The sequence below is a fragment of the Mercenaria mercenaria genome, chromosome 12 (assembly GCF_021730395.1).
Source record: "Mercenaria mercenaria strain notata chromosome 12, MADL_Memer_1, whole genome shotgun sequence".
Taxonomy (NCBI): Eukaryota; Metazoa; Mollusca; class Bivalvia; order Venerida; family Veneridae; genus Mercenaria; species Mercenaria mercenaria.
The window spans coordinates 76,288,066-76,306,258 of NC_069372.1; the positions used below are offsets into that span (position 1 = coordinate 76,288,066).

Consider the following 18,193-nt stretch of genomic DNA (forward strand, 5'->3'; position numbering starts at 1 on the left):
ATCAATCTTTTGACATTTACTTCCATGTATCTTGAACGCGAAAACGTGAAAGTGCGTATGAATAACGCTATATATACGTATGTTCGGCGAGTAAAATAACTCTACACGATACATATATTATATTTTCGGCGAGGTTCGCCAAAAAAAATGGAAATCTAAGACATGCTCTGGAATCAACGTATAATCGAGTCGGCTTCGAAATCAAATTGTGTTGGGTGGCAATTTCGATCAAAGAATTGGGCTGGTTAAATTCTACAAGTAGCCTGGAATAAACTCCTGCTTAGTTTTCGTACAAACAATTTCTTTGTTAGTTTCAGGAATTCTGAAAGAATCTTATGTGTTATTAAGAAAGCGGTAATTTTATTTTGATATTTGTGACAGTCTGAACTATGGTCGAGAGTTAGTTGGTAAAACTTTCCACAAAGCTTTCTTTGTGCTGTTTAATGCCTACCATCTCCGTTTTGTGAGTGAAAGGCTCGGGTACAATACATGGTTTCCATGTAATCTAATTGACAAGTCATTCTACTTCTTGTGCTTAAGCTATAATCTAACATAACAGGTTTGTCATTCGAAACATATTCTGTACAGTGAGAGGAAAAAAACTGAATCATTGATGATAAATTGTTAACCAAACCATAGTTTACTCACTAATTACAAAAGAATTAATGCTTCAAAACCGCAACCTTGTTCAATACGTGATTTAAATTTCTATAATGAAGGTCGGAACATTTACAACAAATGCGACATGTTGTATGTGAAATGTGTGCATATGATGTGCACGTACACCTTTCAGTTCTGTCTATATTATAACGAGTTCTGTCACATTAAGAAAAGTAGGGATTAGCATCCAGTAATTTAATAACAATGTGACGGTGCCCAAAATTCACAATGTTATGAAATACCGATGTCTGTAGTTCAATAGTTGGCTATCGCGTACAAAAAAAGTAATTGTCAGTGTCCAGTAACTGGCTGTCACAAAAGATAAAGAATTCTTTATGGCAGAAGAGGCGGATCATTCTTGTTTTCTATAATTGACTCCGAAGACACAGGCTCGTCCATCCTTTAAGTCTCCGTTGTCTGTTAGATTGTCCTGTCACCGGTGTCAAATATTAAATTGTCGAATAACTAAAATTCTAACTTGACCCGATTTATTTTCCTGTTTAACAAAGAAAACTGAAGATGTGTGTTGTTAAATAACAAAATCACTTTTGTTCATCATACTGGAAAAAAAAATCTTCATCCAATATCCCTTATCAGTCAATAAAGTATTTGAAAGAATTGTATTCAAACAGACTTTCAACTTTCTTCAAGAACATGATATTCTTACTCATTTGCAATCCGGTTTTGTTCCTGGTGACTCTATATATCTATAACTTATTTGCACAGAATATTGACTCCGGTAAAGAGGTAAGAGTTGTATTTTGTGACATAAGTAAGGCCTTTGATCGTGTCTGGCTCAAGGGACTTATTTTCAATTCTGTAGGTATTTCAGGACATGTTTCTTCTTGGTTCTCTTCTTACCTTAATAATAGAAAACAAAGAGTTGTTTTCCTGGTTTTAAATCGTCTGAAAAGTTCATTACAGCTGGTGTTCCACAAGGGTAAATTCTCGGGCCTTTACTTTTTCTTATTTATATAAACGATATAGTACTAGATATCCAAGCGAATATTAGGCTCTTCGCTGATGACACTAACCTTTACATTGTAGTAGAAGATCCTGCCACTGCTTCAACTATTTTAAACTCGGACCTGCAGAAAATAACTTCATGGGTAGAAAAATGGTTGGTAAAATTCAATCCTTCGAAAACAGAATCTTTACTGATATCACGTAAAACTCACAGAAATATTAATCATCATCCAATCAGAATGCAAGGCATACAAATAAATGAATTCCGTAATCATAAACACTTGGCCCGAGTATCAATCTCTCGCATGATCTGCGGTGGTCCAGACACATAGAATACATAAAAAGTAAAGCTTGGAAAAGAATCAATATTATGAAAAAACTAAAATTTCAGCTTGATAGAAAATCACTTGAAGTCATATATATATACAGTCGAACATCGTTACCTCGATATCGGTTAGCTCGATTCTCCGGTTAGCACGATGTATTTTAGTCGGTGCCGATTTTTCTCTATACATTTTAATCTTATTATTTATCATTACCTCGATATTATTAGAGGCAAGTGATTTGAAGTCAGCGACCTTAACCACTCGGCCACGGAGGCCCCCGAAGCTGTTTTCAATATAACAATTAATTTGGACGAACTATTTTTCTGTTTGACGGAGTAAAAATCTGCCATTTAGGATTGAGTAACAATATGCGTATTTAACTGACAAATTATTGTTGTCGAAGCACAGTCAAAATGACTAATCAACCAGGAACATTACCGCTGCATTCAGTCTTGTTTAGGAAGGACCCGGTAACCAATCCGGGGGGATACCTAGCAACTCTACCGACCATGTTGTTAATTGGGAAGGACCCGGTAACCAACCCTGTAACCAACCCTCTCTCTCTCTCTTTTATAAGACCAATTCTAGAGTATGGAGGTGTATTATTTGATAACTGCACACAAAATGAAAAACGAAAGCTTGAGCAAATTCAGCAGGAAGCGGCAAGAATAATTACTGGAACAACAAAACTTGTATCCATTGATAAACTTATGAAAGAGGTTTGTTTAGAATCCTTGGAGAAAAAGCGATACAAACACAAACTTATTCTTTTCTTTAAAATGAAAAACAATCTTACCCCACAGTATCTTTCAGAGTTTGTCCCTTCGTCAGTTGGCAGTGAGCATCGCTATCCACTTAGGAATGCAAACGACACGCAAAACATTCTCACACATACTGACTTTTATTACAAATCATTTTTGCCTTCTGTTATCAGAGATTTCAATGCGCTCCCACTTCAGACACAAAATGCTCCAACGGTTGCATCATTTAAGCGAATGCTAAAAAATGACCTACCAAATGGCCCCAGCTTCTTCCTTTCAGGTGACCGTAAACTGCAGATCCTTCACACAAGATTACGCACTCACTGCAGCTCTCTTTCCTCTGATTTATTTGAGAAAAATATTATCGACTCTCCTTTGTGTGACTGCGGGGAAATAGAAAATTCTTACCACTATTTCCTTATTTGTCCAAAATACACAGATCTCCGACCTGAATTACTTACTATGAATTCCCAACATTGTAAACCCTTCTATTAATGTTATCTTAAACGGTGATACTTCATTGTCTCTCGGTTCCAATATAACAATTTTTAATGCCGTTCAAAAATACATTAGAGAAACAAAACGATTTTAGTAACAGCTAGATAAGATGTAATGCTGCATAAAATACAATTGCATCTACTGCATCTACATATGTATACACGTCATATCTAAACATTATCATTATCTAAACATGTTGATTATTTAATTGATTCAGCTATTTTCTTTACACTTTATCCTTATCGTTCATCCGTTTATCCTTTCTTCTTTTACGTGTTTAAGTTTTTACTACTCTAAACTTAGATTGGTGTTTAATTATTACATTTTACACTTACCTTTTAAATCAGTATCAAATATCTCTTTCAATGAGATTTGCTTGTTATTTCATATCCTGTGATTCTGAATTCTATTATTTAATTCATTGTTACTAGTATATGTCTGAAATATGTTTTCATATTTAAACTCTTAATTGTACTTTACAAAAGCACTTTTTGGTTTATTGAAATGTGTCATCTTTCCATGTATTTCATATAATACTGTATTAACTGGTAAATAATTGTGCCATGAAAAAAACATGTAATTTTATGTAATAAGGAGAGGACAACTGTAAGCTAATATAGCTTTCTTTCCAATTCCTGAAATGTTGTATTGTAAATATTTCATGCTTTTCGGAAAAAAATATGTTTTAAACTAAAAAAACTGCAAATATTTTCGTCAAGAAGTAGTGTACATCTTATACGTATATTTCTTACTAATAAAATCATAGTGTGTATTGGCCTGGTGGTCTAATGGTAACACGCTTGACTGTCAATCCAAATGTTCAGGGTTCGAATCCCGGTCCAGACACTTAACATTTCTGAGATGTCCTAGAGTGTCACCCGCCTAAGAGGCCAGTACTGTGTCTTTCCAGGAAAGACGGCTCCGCCTGTATCGGTGCTATACAACGGTCACGTTAAAAACCAGACTGGGTATTCGCAAAGAGCTAGGCTAAGTTAGCCGGACAGGCATATATCTAAAGGAAACCTCTCTCTCTCTCCCTCTCTCTCCCTCTCTGTCTCTCTGCAAGACTTTCCCTTGCTCTGTCCGCTCTGTCCGCTCTGTATTTGTACTTGTTGATGATGAATTTGGCGATGGTTACCTTTGTGCTATGTAAAGCACCTTTGAACGAGATCGGTAGATTGATTACTGTCTATAGGGATGTTGACTGTGGTAGACTGTGACAGTCTATGATAAAACAGGCTGAGGCTACCAGCACAAGTCTATGACAAACCAGACTGAGGTACCAGCACAGTCTATGACAAACCAGGCTGAGGTACCAGCACAGTCTATGACAAACCAGGCTGAGGTACCAGCACAGTCTATGACATGTTCTTGAGGTTTTGGATAATCACAGCTCGGCAAAGATCATAGCTGGGTATATTATACTAGATAATAGCGCCCTTTTCGTGATAAACACGTTCAAAGGCGCTTTACATACAAGGGCAGCCACGCAGGGCGCCGTTCACCATCTACTGTTACAGACAGAGAGCAATCTGACCAGGGACCGAGCGAGAGACACAGAGCAATCTGACCATTGACAGAGCGAGAGAAAACCCCCTGAAAAGAGAGAGAAATCCGTTATATACAGGTATGTCCGTCTAACTTAACCTAGCTCTTTGCGAACAGACAGGCAGGTTTTTTAGTGTGCCCGGTTCTCGACTCACTTTTTGTTTGCTTTTCTGATGTAAATCGTTTAGCTTCGGTTTCAATTACGTCTTGGGTCGTTGCATTATTTATAGTTCTTCATTTGATCATGTTAAAAGCGGGTGCTAAGATCCCGCTTTCTGTATAGGCTTCATGTAATAATGAGGATGTATCAGTGTCTGGTAATCTCTGGAAATACTTTTTGTTGGGTTTAACTTCGCACCGACACAATTATAGGTCATATGACGACATTCCAGCTTTAATGGTGGAGGAAGACCCCAGGTGCCCCTCCGTGCATTATTTCCTCACAAGAATGATAGTTTTGTTCATTTATGATTTTTCACTTGACGTTTATAGTGCCCCTGATTTCACATGAAGAACAAGATGGATTTAATAGTATGATCAAACAGATGTAGAAAACTTTTTGGTTTTATTTAATTATTATCACAACATTTTAATAACTTAAAATATGCCATGAGCGCTCTTTTGTGTAAATCTTCCTGACATTCTTTAAAATTACCAATACCCGAAAACACAATGCCAAGATACTTATAGTTTATAGTTTATTTACGTCTCATCCAACATACATGTTACAATTTTCACAACTGACATAATAAAAAGCGAATGTATCTAACATGTTATTGGTCATTCAATAAATGAATTATAAGAGACACAAAAACAGATTACATTCATATACTAATTACATTGCATAAAAGTCAGATTACCTCCGCTAACCTTTATATTAAAAAAACTGCCATAAATTAAGTACTATTAAGAAACTGAAATTTGAAAATCGTGGCACTATATGCGCATTATAAAAAATGCCTTAAAAAAGCAGATATCATCCATAATCAGATCAAGGGTGAACTGGTTAGCAGTGATAATCTGAACTACGATAAAAACTTTCACTTAAATATATCTGTAAAAGGGGTAGTTTACATCTTTATACACTAAAATTCATATGAACTTAAAAGAAAGGTAAGAATATACCATCTGAAACCACAAGTATACCAACATTGTAGTTGTATTTGTTCCTTAGAGTCATACCGTATGTAAATTTATTAAGGAATACATGTAATACAATTGAACAGTTTACTCTAAAGATACACAATGATGTATTAATCATTTGCTATTGGGTCTTTCCAAGCTAAACAGAAAAACAGAAACTTGTGCGACGTAAGGGCTACCACCACAGTTGCCTCCCCTATACCACAAAGCCCCTATAATCAATTTCTGCTTAATTTAGACAGATCCAACACCATGATTATTGACAGTGAAACAAACATTTTTTTCTATAATTTAATATCGAGTAGCAGGATTTTGCAGCGGTCTTGGCAATATCATTATTAGATAGAATAAAAGACAATTTTTGCTCATCTGATAAATTTGGAAACCCATTACATATGCATGTTGCTTTACCATACAGTTCATTTCTAATGTCCAAATAAGCCGGACAATGTAAAAGAACGTGAATTTCATTTTCTAATCCATTTCTGCAGACTGGACAGATCCTGTCATTTATAGAAAGACCCTCGTATCGACCCATTTCCAACTTAATTGGTGCGACCCCACAACGAAATTTTGACAGTGCTGATCTGTGTTTACATGGCATTAACATTTTAACATACTGTTCTGTTTCGTATGCAAATTTAAAATTTCTGTATGTTCTTAATTTATTAAGCCCAGTTCCATTAGAACTGTTTACTGTATGGAGTGATTCTATCCACTGATCTACATATTCATTCATAACCTGCTCTTGTATTTTATCCAACAGTTCTTTTTGTACAAATGAACATTTTCTATACCTATATATTCAAAAAAATTATATTTTCTAAGTAGTTCTATTACAATAAAATTCCAGTTTTTACAATTTCTTCCATTAATTGCCTGATTGTAGTTAAAAACCAATTTATTTGTTCTGCTAATTTCCATTCTAGAGAATCTACACCACAGATTAACTACACATTTTAACTGTTTAGAAAACGTACAATCCAGCCCATTTCACCAGCAACTGCGGCATTTGGAGTGTACCTGCCTGTCCCTAAGAAAAAGCGCATTGTTCGATTTTGTATTGCATCAATACATGTGAATCTTTTAGTGCCCCAAATTGAGGCTCCATACGCAATTACCGGCCAGACAAGAGAATCGTACAACTTGGTATAGACATTGTAAGGCATACCACCTATACTTTTAAACTTTGCAATTAGCAGTCCTAATGCTCTGCCAGCTGCCTGTGAGACAAACTTTGCAGTTACACTATAGTCTAGAAACTCGTTCAAAGTAATCCCGAGATATGTATATTTATCCGTATACTTAAGTACATCATCTTTACATTTAAACACAAACTGTGACTGAGGCATAGAAGTTGTTCTAAAATGCATTACATTACTCTTTGTCATATTAACAGTCATGTGGTTTACATCACACCAGTCACACAAAGTATTTAACATAGACTGTAAACTAAACTCATCTTTAGCAAGTAAAACAACATCGTCAGCATAAAGCAAAATGGATAGTTTTTTATCGTCACCAATATCAATGCCAAGATCTTAAGCATTAATTTTTACAGCCAAATCATTTATGAAGCAGTTAAATAAAACCGGTGACAAAATACATCCCTGACGTAATCCGATTTTAACGTCAAACCAGTCGGACATGTATCCATTCAACTTTATGCAAGACTTCACATTATCATAAATGGATATTATTGCTCTCAACATTTTGTTATTAACACCCATATGAGCCAAGCGACTCCATAAAAGAGATCGGTCAATGGTGTCGTATGCCTTTTTGAAGTCTATATAGGCTACGAATGTAGCATGTTTCTTTTTCAATCTTGACTCAATAACAGAGGTCAAACTAGACAAATGATCAATAGTCCCTCTCTCCCTTCTGAAGCCATTTTGCTCATCACATAACAAATTATTACTTTCTAACCATTCAGACAGTCTATTGTTTAACACAGAGCAGTACAATTTGTACATTGCTGGCGCCAATGTTATACCTCGGTAAGCCATTGGATTTCTAGGATCCGTTATACCTGACTTTGGTATGGGATTGATCATACCTTTTCCCCAATCAGTGGGAATTTTACCTGTAACAAAACAGACATTAAAAAGTCTATGTAAAACTGTTATAGCTGTACTATTTTTAAATAGTTCATAAGGAATACCATCAAAACCACAGGCTTTATCTTTTCCTGTTTTAAATACGGCTTTATCAACCTCTAGAATAGAAATATTACTGTTTAATTGTGCAGTAGGAGTATCCCCATGCGTGTGTACATGAATGAACATTTAATTTTCATAATGTTATCAGCACCTGAAGTTGAACAAGTATATGTAATTTTCAAAACATGTTCCAGTGCTGTAAAACCTGATCAATTACTACTTAGACCATCGTCACATACAATTTCAAAGGAATGCTTTTAACTTATTGGAGTGAATACCAGTTTTACCTATAGATTCAAATCTCACCATTATTCTGTTCTACTTGTTTAACATTTCTTCTTGAGAGTGGCCAGTATTTCGTTGGCACGTTAACTGCACCATTAAACTTTTTCTGCAAACAGTGGTTTGAGCTTAAGCGTTTTTTGGCATGAGAATCAGTACATTAAGCCACTGTTTCTAGTCAAACAAACATTATTCCACAGACAACTTACTCCTCAGAACCACCAAGTTTTTCCAACCTTCCTCCTCTGTTTGAAACAGAGCTATCATGTACAATTGTTTTATGAGAAATTTTCTTTACTGTCAGACTTTATCCCATTACATAAAGATTGATGCTATATCAATACACTCTGAGTACGAAGACTTTGCTCCAGACTATTACTGATGCATTAAATTTATTAACAACATCAAAATCATACAAAAGTATTCTGGTATATTGTCTGTAAAAAATTTAACATGCTCAATTTATATTTCGTGACCTGTTCTATTTTAAATGATCTATAATGACATTAATTTTGTTGTTTTCCCCGTTACCTAATACAATAACTGGTTGTTCTTTTTGTTTGTTTTTTTTCAAATTTACGGTAAGACCGTTTTGTCACAATAACCCGATAATTTGTCTAGGCAGCCTTGCAGCTCTATTTGACTTGAAGACATCAGTATTAGATCATCTGCATAAAGAAAAAAGTTGAATTTTGTGTTATTGAGCTCAACTGGCTCGTCTTCCAAATTGAAGACAGTTGGAAGATCATATATATATATATGCTTGGCATGTGCGTGCTCGTTTGTACTGCTATGCGCTTTGCCGTAATTTGTCTGGCATGTAGCGGTGATTTAGTTCGTATAAATTCTCTTAACGCCACATTTAGTTTTATGGTTTTTGAAAGATTATTTTCTGATTTTACACAGAATATAATATTCTCATAGATGCCTCGTAGTATATTAAAATATTTGCCAGACAGACCAATCTCTCTGAGCTGACTGTAGCACTGTATCGGATGCTTTGGAGAAATCAACATAGAGTTTAGAACGTTTTAGATTTTAACTTTTCAATAAGTGTTCTTAATACAAACATATGATCGCTTGTTCTAGCGCCTGGTTGAAAACCAATCTAATTGTTATTTATTATCTTATTTTTGCCGAGATATGACTGTAACCGTTTGTTTAGTATATTGTTGTATAGTTTTGCTACACATGGGATAATTGAAATACTCCTGTAGTTAGAAGGGTCGTCTGGATTTCCACTCTTAAAACTTGGTTTAATATAACCAAGCTTCCCTGCTTCGGGAGAATCTTGGACGTTTCGACCCCAAAACATTTCGACCCCAAGACATTTCAACCCCAAAATTTAATTTTCTTGGACATTTCGACCCCAAAGACATTTCGACCCCAAGACATTTCGACCCCTCAGAAATAGTTGTATGTTTTCATTTTATATTTCTTCCATTTTGCATATTTTAGAATAAATGAATATATAGATCTATGTAAATATTCTATTTTTAAATGAATCATACGTTACAAACACGTGCCTCTGATTAGTCCTGATAGAGTTAGATTGGATTATCACACCTATTGATTATATCAATTAATCAGTATCTTTGTAAGCACACACAAGTGACATGTGACAAATAATGTCTAACAAGGTAAGTGCAGTTAAATATGATATGCTTTTATTTTATTTAAAAGCTAACAAAATTATGAAACAGAACAGTAGAATTAAGCATAAACAGCTCATTTTCTTTTATAATACAATATATTTGCATGCATACGAAAATGATAAGTATCTAAGCATTGAGTGAGAGTGAATAAAACCAGTGGGCTACAATCTGGAGGATATTTTCTCCAACACAGTACATATATATTTACACTACAGTACATAAATATTTTTACACTCTAATGATATTTTCTGAACCTTTAAGGATACGCTCTCTGGTGTACAATTTCGGTGTATAAAAGGTTAATTATGGCGATTGTGGTTCATCCACGAGTGCGCAAATTTCCCGTGCGCTCAACAAATTTTCAACTTCGTGTAAAAACGTTTTGCGCATTTTATTTTCCTTTTGTAAATTAATTATTTATTTGAGATATGATTGAATTCTATTATAAATCCTAAAAAATACGATTTCTTAAAGAAATACCTGTGTACATTAGAGAATTTTAGGACATGGAAATTCCGAATGCATAAATTTCCAGTGCGCACGCCGATTTTCAATCATGTACAAGACCTAACAGACAAAATTATTTTAATTTCCTTTTGAAAAATAATAAATTATGATATATATGTTTGAATTCAGTCATAAATCACTTCAAAAATACCATTTGTTTAAGAAATACGGGTGTATTTCGGTTATGGCAATTTCCCGCGTGGTCGCCGAATTTCAATCTCTTATAAAATCGTTTTGCGTTATAAAATTTTATTTATCCTTCTGAAACGTATTATTTATATTATACACGAATGATTTCTGCAATAAACCCTACAAAAATACATAGGCGTAGGAGCAGGGGGGGGGGGGGCAGGGGGGGGGCCAGCCCCCCCCCCCCCCAAAGCCAGGAGGGGGGGGGCCAAACTAAAGTTTGCCCCCCCCCCCCCCCCCCCCCAATATTTTGGAAAAGAGATGTAACTTGCAGTCATATATAACATTTACTTAGCATCATATAATTTTCAACCTGATTTCTGATTTGCATTTGGCATTTTCCTTGTATTCTGACTTGTCTCTTTCCGTAGTGTCAGTACTGAAATCTGTACGCGCCGCGCCAAGGATTGTTTGATTACATTTTATAAAAATAATATATCATTGAGCGTAATCACTACAGTTCCGGTTTGAGCGTCTGCAAAACCTATATAGGTCTTACTATTAAGCTTGTTTACGCATGTAAACGTTATGTATTTTTTTTTGTTTTTCATTGTCCATCCAAGGGAAACGACATTTCTACAACTTTATATCACAATTAGACAAATGCGGCGCTAATTGATTGTATGTCCAGGGCTTCAACAGAAGAATGTAAAAATGTAAAAAAATGGCACACTTAATTAGAACAATACATAATATGACTGATAAAGACAGTTCAAAACATAAAGGCTTAAGGGCCTATGGCCCATTTGGCCCCTGTACAAGGCTTTGAGGCTTTGCAATGAATAATGCACCGAGGATATCTTGCCGCTACCCCCCCCCCCCCCCCCCCCCCGCCGGTCGAAAAGGTTTGCCCCCCCCCCCAAGTTAAACTCGCTCCTACGCCCATGAAATACCATTTATTAATAAAATAAGGGTGTATTTCGGTAATGGAAATTTCCCGCGCGGTTGCCGAATTTCAGTCTCGTATAAAGTCAGTTTGCGCGAACGTATTTTATTTTCCTTTCGTATTTTATTCATTTTTGATATATATGATTGAATTATTTCAAAAAACTTTCAAAAATACCTTTAACTTACAAAATACATGTGTATTCCGGTTACGGAAACTGTATTCCGGTGTATCCCGGTTTTAGATTTCATTTTGTCTGTGAAATTCTGATTTGATAGAAAACAATTCGCTGAAATAATCAACCCATTTATTAAGAGGAATGTTGAGCTCTGGTCTGAGTTAGAAATATATCGTTATCCTTTAGAATCAATTTCCAATATGAATCTGGGTCGTCTAAACGATGAAATACAGATTGGATAAACTGTTTCCTCTTCTTTCCATAAAGTTTGTTAGATCTATATATTTTGAAAAGGATAGAATGAATTCCTTACATTGATGTCAAAAGGTTTTTGAGAAAAAATATTACTTTTTGCCATATTTTAGATCACTGTCGAATTTTTATTTATTTTCATTATTATTATTTTTTTTTTTTTTTGCGTTTGATATTAGTTTTAATTCTACTGATAGAATATTTTTTCAGAGAGTGCATAGACTAAGATCTACCTACTAGGATTTTTCTTTGGCACACCATCTAAGGGACTGTAATATGTTCATTTCATCCCATGCAGAACACGAGTTATGTCCCAATATATCACCTTGACCTTTGACTGGTAACACCTCCAAATGACGTCATTTATGTTGACAGTGTCCGCCATATTGTCAGAAGTTGGACGTAGATCATTACAAAATGTGTTGATTTTACAAAAAATCAGTCTCTTCTGTCGTTTGGTAAATTCAGTTTTATGATTATTATCTTAGTACATATTCAGTTAATAGCTGAAAGAAATTATTTTAACATATGGAACGCATGTTTTGGGTTAAAAGAGTCGATTACACGAAGCATGACAGTTTCGTTTTCGGAAAATGATTAAAAGAAAAATGTAGTAAATATGAAAGAAAAAGATAAGTTGCAAACACCATAAACGTAGAAAGCAGAACATTTTATACAAAGTATACACTATCTAAGCGTTGTAGACACATTCTCCATAAGAGCATCATTACAAGTCAAGAAATTATGGCAGTGTGGGCGTTTTAAATAATTTTTACTGACTTTGTCTTTGGTCAGTCTGGGGTTAGCCTTACTCACCTGGCTTATCGGGATGACTTATTTTATGATGTGATATTTTATAGTTGTAATCCCTTTAAGCCTTACCAGTATCTGCATTTTACTGTTGGGAAACGAAAACATTAAAAATCCAAAAAGGGTCATAAAATACTGGCAGAACTTATTTCCTGCAATAAATTAAACATTTATCTATATTCATGTAGAAACTTGAAATGGGTTGAATATAACTCATAATTTTAAAAATGAGACTTAAATCTTGCGGAAAATTATGTTAACACATTGTTTCTTGTTTTGTTCTTTTGCTTAAATATTCTTCGGCCCTATTCCCCCTCTGAAATGTAAGTTCCCCCCCCCCCCCCCCCCCCCCCCCCCCATTTAAAAAAAAAAAAAAGTTCCCCCTCTCACCGGAGATCACATCAAGCGAAATTGATGTCCGATGATAAAGGTACGTCCCAATCTGCGCAGTGCATAATCGTTTTTGACGTGACATCTCGTCAAATCAAGAGAAATCAGAATATGAATTTTCCGTTGTCGTTTTTTGCAGATGCAAAAATTTCAATTTTGGGAAAATGATTATTTCGGAGGAAAAAAATACTCATCAAATATAGTGTTATTTCTAGAGCTCAAAAAGGGCAGGGTGCTGTCAAAAAGGGGCAGGGTGCTGTCCAAAAGGGGCAGGGTGCTCTTTTAGACGCGAAAGTTACCATATATATATATAGCAGTAGTTGCATTTCTAGATGTTTATATTGTTTATATGTATTCCATTTATCTTTATTGCACACTTAAAAGAAATGTCACAGAATAAAGTGGTAAATCTTCCCAAAACCAGTAACAAAGTTTACAAAGGCTTTTTACTTACTTTATAGTTATGGTTAAACCATTCAAGCCTTTCTCTTAAAAAATGTCACCAAGAATGTCAACTTATTCATATGAATATGAAATAGTGGAGGGCCTTAATATAAGCTTAATCTTGAAACCAAGATCATGTTGTAAACAACATAGTTAAAGGCCTGTTTCAGGTCACATTGTAAACTAATAATTATCAAAAGTCATGTTGTATTGATCAGGTCTTTCATCAATATTTCATTAACAGAAAAGTGCTATTACAGTCATGTTAAAGTTTACTAAAACACATATCCAAAATATACTATCCGGTTACTGGTACACTTTCGGAATGTTGTCTGAAAGTAGTTTTTACTCAGTTTACATGACCCACTAGGGTAAACCAGAGATAGTTCCTCAAATTTTGATGTTTCTCATCATAAAAAATACCCCAACTGTCAGCTTTTTTGAAGGAAATATGGAAAAATTGCACACGACATCGGGAGTAATAAGACTCGTGAACGGACATTCTAAACTTACTTTTACTTTCGATATTCATTAAAATTTGTGCATTTTCTAGTTTAAATTACAGTAGAATCAAACTGCATTGATATTATACTTGTTATTATACTATAAAACGGTCTAATTTAAATTTTGCACAAAGAAATCTAGGGCACTTTTCACGTGCTCGGTAATCAGCTGGCCGCTTATGCACGCCTTTTTGACATTTCACAGGATCCATACTCTTTATCAATTAGTTTTAACACTTCATTGATTCTCATTACCTGTGTGCACTCGCCGTGACGTAATTTGCTGTTCAAAAAATCGTCGAGGCATGTCAACAGGGAAATTGGCGGGATTTAGTAGAAGATCAAAGGCAAGAGGGCACATTTTAAGGGCAGCGTGGCGGCAGTAAAAAAGGGCAGGGCGGGGCGCCCCGCTGCGTCGCTCTAGAAATAACACTAAAATATTTGATGTTGGATTAGCCAAATGGTTGTATATTCTCCACCAGTGGCTAAAATAACCACACTATCCAAGATTCTATGTGGAATTAAAAATGCCACAAAAATCCCCCTTTTAGCTTGTTTGCGTCAAAATTTTCCCCAAAAGTGAAAAAAGCCTGTAATAGATGCGAAGAGATATGTACCCTGACACTGGTTTCAATACACAGCGGACTGCCGATGACACTAAATTGCAGAAACATAACACAAAATATACATTTAATTAATGTCAGCGAGACAATTCTATGCCATCACTGTAAGGTCCTCTCCCAATATATTTCAAATGGCGTTGCTTTAGGGCCTGATAGAGCTAAAAATAGAAATACCTCGAAACTACTTTTTCCTATGAACTGCTGGATGGATCTCCATTATGGTAAACTTGGTCTGTAGCAGCTTTGTAAAGTTGCTCCCAAATTTGTTCAAACGGGGACAAACGGCCCCTTGTAGCAGTGTTCCCACAACATTTTTTCTCTGAGGGTTTTTTGCACCCCCTGTAACTGACCAGTTTCAAATTCTGGGGGTTTTCTGTAAAATCGGGATGCAAGCATAAGATATTTTTGGACTCGCAGGATGTTTTCGTTTGGCAACCCAGCACATTAAATGTAGTGTAGTATTGCCTTCAACATGTCGTAACTTATAAAACTATTGGGTGTTTAGTGTAGGGCCAGGATGATTTCAAAATTTCAGAACCGGTTAATCATTTGTATGAAATCAAATCGAACCGGTTAATAGGCCGCCATATTGAAAATGCTCCTTTCTTTTCCTGATGACCGTATCAAGGTACTTCCAGCAGCTGATTTTATTAGGAACTTACAAATCGGATCCAATTAACCAAGTAATCATCCCAGTCCTAGTTTAGTGGCATGCCTCATGTGGTCTACATGAAGAATCATTTGTAAACTTCTGGAGTAAAAGCATTGGATGATCATTTTGCCATGAATGATCAGTTCTTACTATAAATTCTCTTCTTAACAAATCATGTAAGAAAAAAATCATCCTTTGACAAAAGGTTGCACATTATGGTGTTTGAAGACAAATCATCAATTGTATTGATACCGTAAGTCGACACTTTTATACCTTATGTGACTTTGTAGCCCCGCTCTGCCATTAGCCATTGTAGCCAATGGCTAATAAAATGCCACTTTGGCTACAAATTTGATGGTCCATTTTGCAATTATAAACATATTTTTATATGATTTTAACAGCTTTTTCTTTATTTGGCTACAGCCAGTTATTGGCCAGAGCAGGTCCTGACAGAATGTTACAGTATAGTAACATGGGTTTGATTGAAGGCGAGACCAACAACTTCATGTTAGGTCATTATGTCCTTGTTTACAGCTTCATTAATAGACCCCATGTGACACTTTGAGCATTGTTTTAGACATATGCTGACACAAACTTCTACAGATATATTGTAGAAAAAATTGGGAGTCATGAGGCGACTGGAACCAGCAGTCAGCAGGGACAAGTGGTTTGAAGTGGATGACCTGACTACTGAGAGACTGGAAATCTTGCATATCAGAATGTTGATAGTTTAGTTAACTTCTGGACATAGCTTACATCTAGGCTTGACCACTAAAAAGCATTTATTATTACATAAGCATTTCATTATAAAAGTATTATTGAATGCAATTTTGAAAATGTGCCGCCAGTAAAACATGAATAATTACATTAGAGTGTGACGTTTTGATTGTTTATTTGAGCCGCGCCATGGGAAAATCAACATAGTGGCTTTGCGACCAGCATGGATCCAGACCAGCCTGCGCATCTGCGCAGTCTGGTCAGGATCCATGCTGTTCGCTTTCAAAGCCTATTGCAATTAGAGAAACCGTTAGCGAACAGCATGGATCCTGACCAGACTGCGCGGATGTGCAGGCTGGTCTGGATCCATGCTGGTCGCAAAGCCACTATGTTGGTTTTCCCATGGCACAGCTCATTTTTCTTGTGATATCTTTGCAATAATAAAGAGCACCAGTACCAGTGTTGAATTTCAATATTCGAATGTTGAATCATGCTCCTGTCTATTCTTAAACCTTAATATTAGAGTCTTTCAGCTCACAGTGCAGTCAAAGACTGGTGTTGATTCATCAACAGTCATGTGTAATCCCATATGAACAACTTTCTTCATGGATTTTACCAAATTCTGTCTGCAACATGCTTGTATTGATGCTTGTGTACATGATAAGACAAGAGTTCAGATATTACATTCATGAATCTGTTGATGCATGTTTAATAAATTTGGTCAGTAGCATCATTGTATGTACCTTTCTCAAATGTTTATTGATGGTTCTCTCTGTTGTATGCAGAAGTTAGAAAACTCTTGAGCCAGTTTTGCTCATGAAGTGCTTTACGAATCTTCACAAAAATTTTTCATTAACTTGAGGTTTACTCTGACACGTTCAATAGAAATTACCTTTCAAATGCCTTTACCTAATGAACAATAAATGGATTTTCACCAGTTCCTAGCATCCTAGGATAGACCTCTCTCAGTTAGTTGATGCTTCTACTTTTATGAATAGTTCACTGAGGTTAACAGTGCAGTGGCAACCGGTCCAGACACTGGAAATTTCTGAGATGCTCTTGAGTGTCTCGTACCTAACTAAGAAGCCTGTACTGGTTCTTCCCAGGAAAGACGGCTTCGAGTGTATCGGTGCTATACACCGGGCACGTTAAAGAACCAGACTGTCTATTCACAAAGAGCTAGGCTAAGTTAGCCAGACAAGCCTGTATCTATCTGTTCTGGGGGCTTTATCTCACTCTGTCCCTTTGGTCAGATCGCTCTGTGTCTGTACCAGTAGAGGATGAATTTCGTGCCCTGTGTGGCTGCGTTTGCTATATGTAAAGCGCCTTTGAACATGTTTATCATGAAAAGGGAAAAGGGCGCTATATAAAATTATAAGTCTGGTATAATAATGATAATGATAATAATAATAACTTGGCCCTCTTGTCTTCTGGAAGTAATGCTTTTGATAGAATGTTAATATTCACTGAAAGACAATGATTATGTATGATAAAAAAAAATCTTTTCGCAGTTAAAAACCTTGCCGTTTGCACTCCTGCTGCTCCAAATGTAATAACTTGTATAAGGAATAAGTTATTTTGATACAAAATGATAACTCTATTACCTTGTATGTGGCCATTAACAAAATGATGAATGCCTGTTTTTTTAACTAAATTTAAATCATCTTATGTACTTTTTGCCTTGATTGCAGATCTTTCCCACATGATATTGTTCATGATAAAAGTTCGAATACGTCATATTGTCTATTTAGGTTGAAATAAAGAAGATTGTCCTACTGATTGTAAAATTATCACAGAACAAAATAGCGTGACATTGGTAATATATTGTATATATTAAACTTCACAAAGTTATTGGGTACATACAGTATTTTGTAATTAATGATAGATTCTTATAATCTTGAAGGTTTTGGTGATTCTACCAAAATACGAGATATTACACCAAATTTCCAATATCGGACGGGGTATGACTTCAAATGGTAAAAAACTGAGGTATTAAAGTACAAATTTTACTTGCTTTCTGTACATTACATAATTGCAGAGG

At 35.5% G+C, this 18,193-nt stretch overlaps 2 protein-coding genes across 2 annotated transcripts in view; one reads left to right on the top strand and one right to left on the bottom strand.

Annotated features, from left to right (window-relative positions):
* Window positions 1-6,861: 6,861 nt before the first annotated feature.
* LOC128547607 (uncharacterized) lies at window positions 6,862-8,613 on the bottom strand. The gene is made up of 3 exons (XM_053520653.1): window positions 8,556-8,613; window positions 7,509-7,988; window positions 6,862-7,364 (listed from the first exon to the last, which is right to left on the bottom strand). The coding sequence occupies exons 1-3, from the start codon at window positions 8,611-8,613 to the stop codon at window positions 6,862-6,864; spliced, it is 1,041 nt and encodes a 346-aa protein (XP_053376628.1).
* Window positions 8,614-12,354: 3,741 nt separating this feature from the next.
* The window catches only part of LOC123533952 (myotubularin-related protein 4-like), a 58,018-nt gene continuing 52,179 nt past the window's right edge, over window positions 12,355-18,193 (top strand). Inside the window, exon 1 of the mRNA XM_045315945.2 lies at window positions 12,355-12,471. The gene's annotated coding sequence lies outside the window, so the exon portion shown is untranslated. The remainder of the gene's footprint in view (window positions 12,472-18,193) is intronic.

What these genes read in the sequence shown, in the direction of transcription:
- LOC128547607 (XM_053520653.1), bottom strand. Translation starts at nt 8,613, where the DNA reads ATGATAGCTCTGTTTCAAACAGAGGAGGAAGGTTGGAAAAACTTGGTG. An exon ending in AAACTTGGTGGTTCTGAGGA is followed by an intron (nt 7,989 to 8,555) that starts GTAAGTTGTCTG and finishes GTTTTGTTACAG; the next exon opens with GTAAAATTCCCACTGATTGG. An exon ending in AATCGGATTACGTCAGGGAT is followed by an intron (nt 7,365 to 7,508) that starts GTATTTTGTCAC and finishes TACTTGCTAAAG; the next exon opens with ATGAGTTTAGTTTACAGTCT.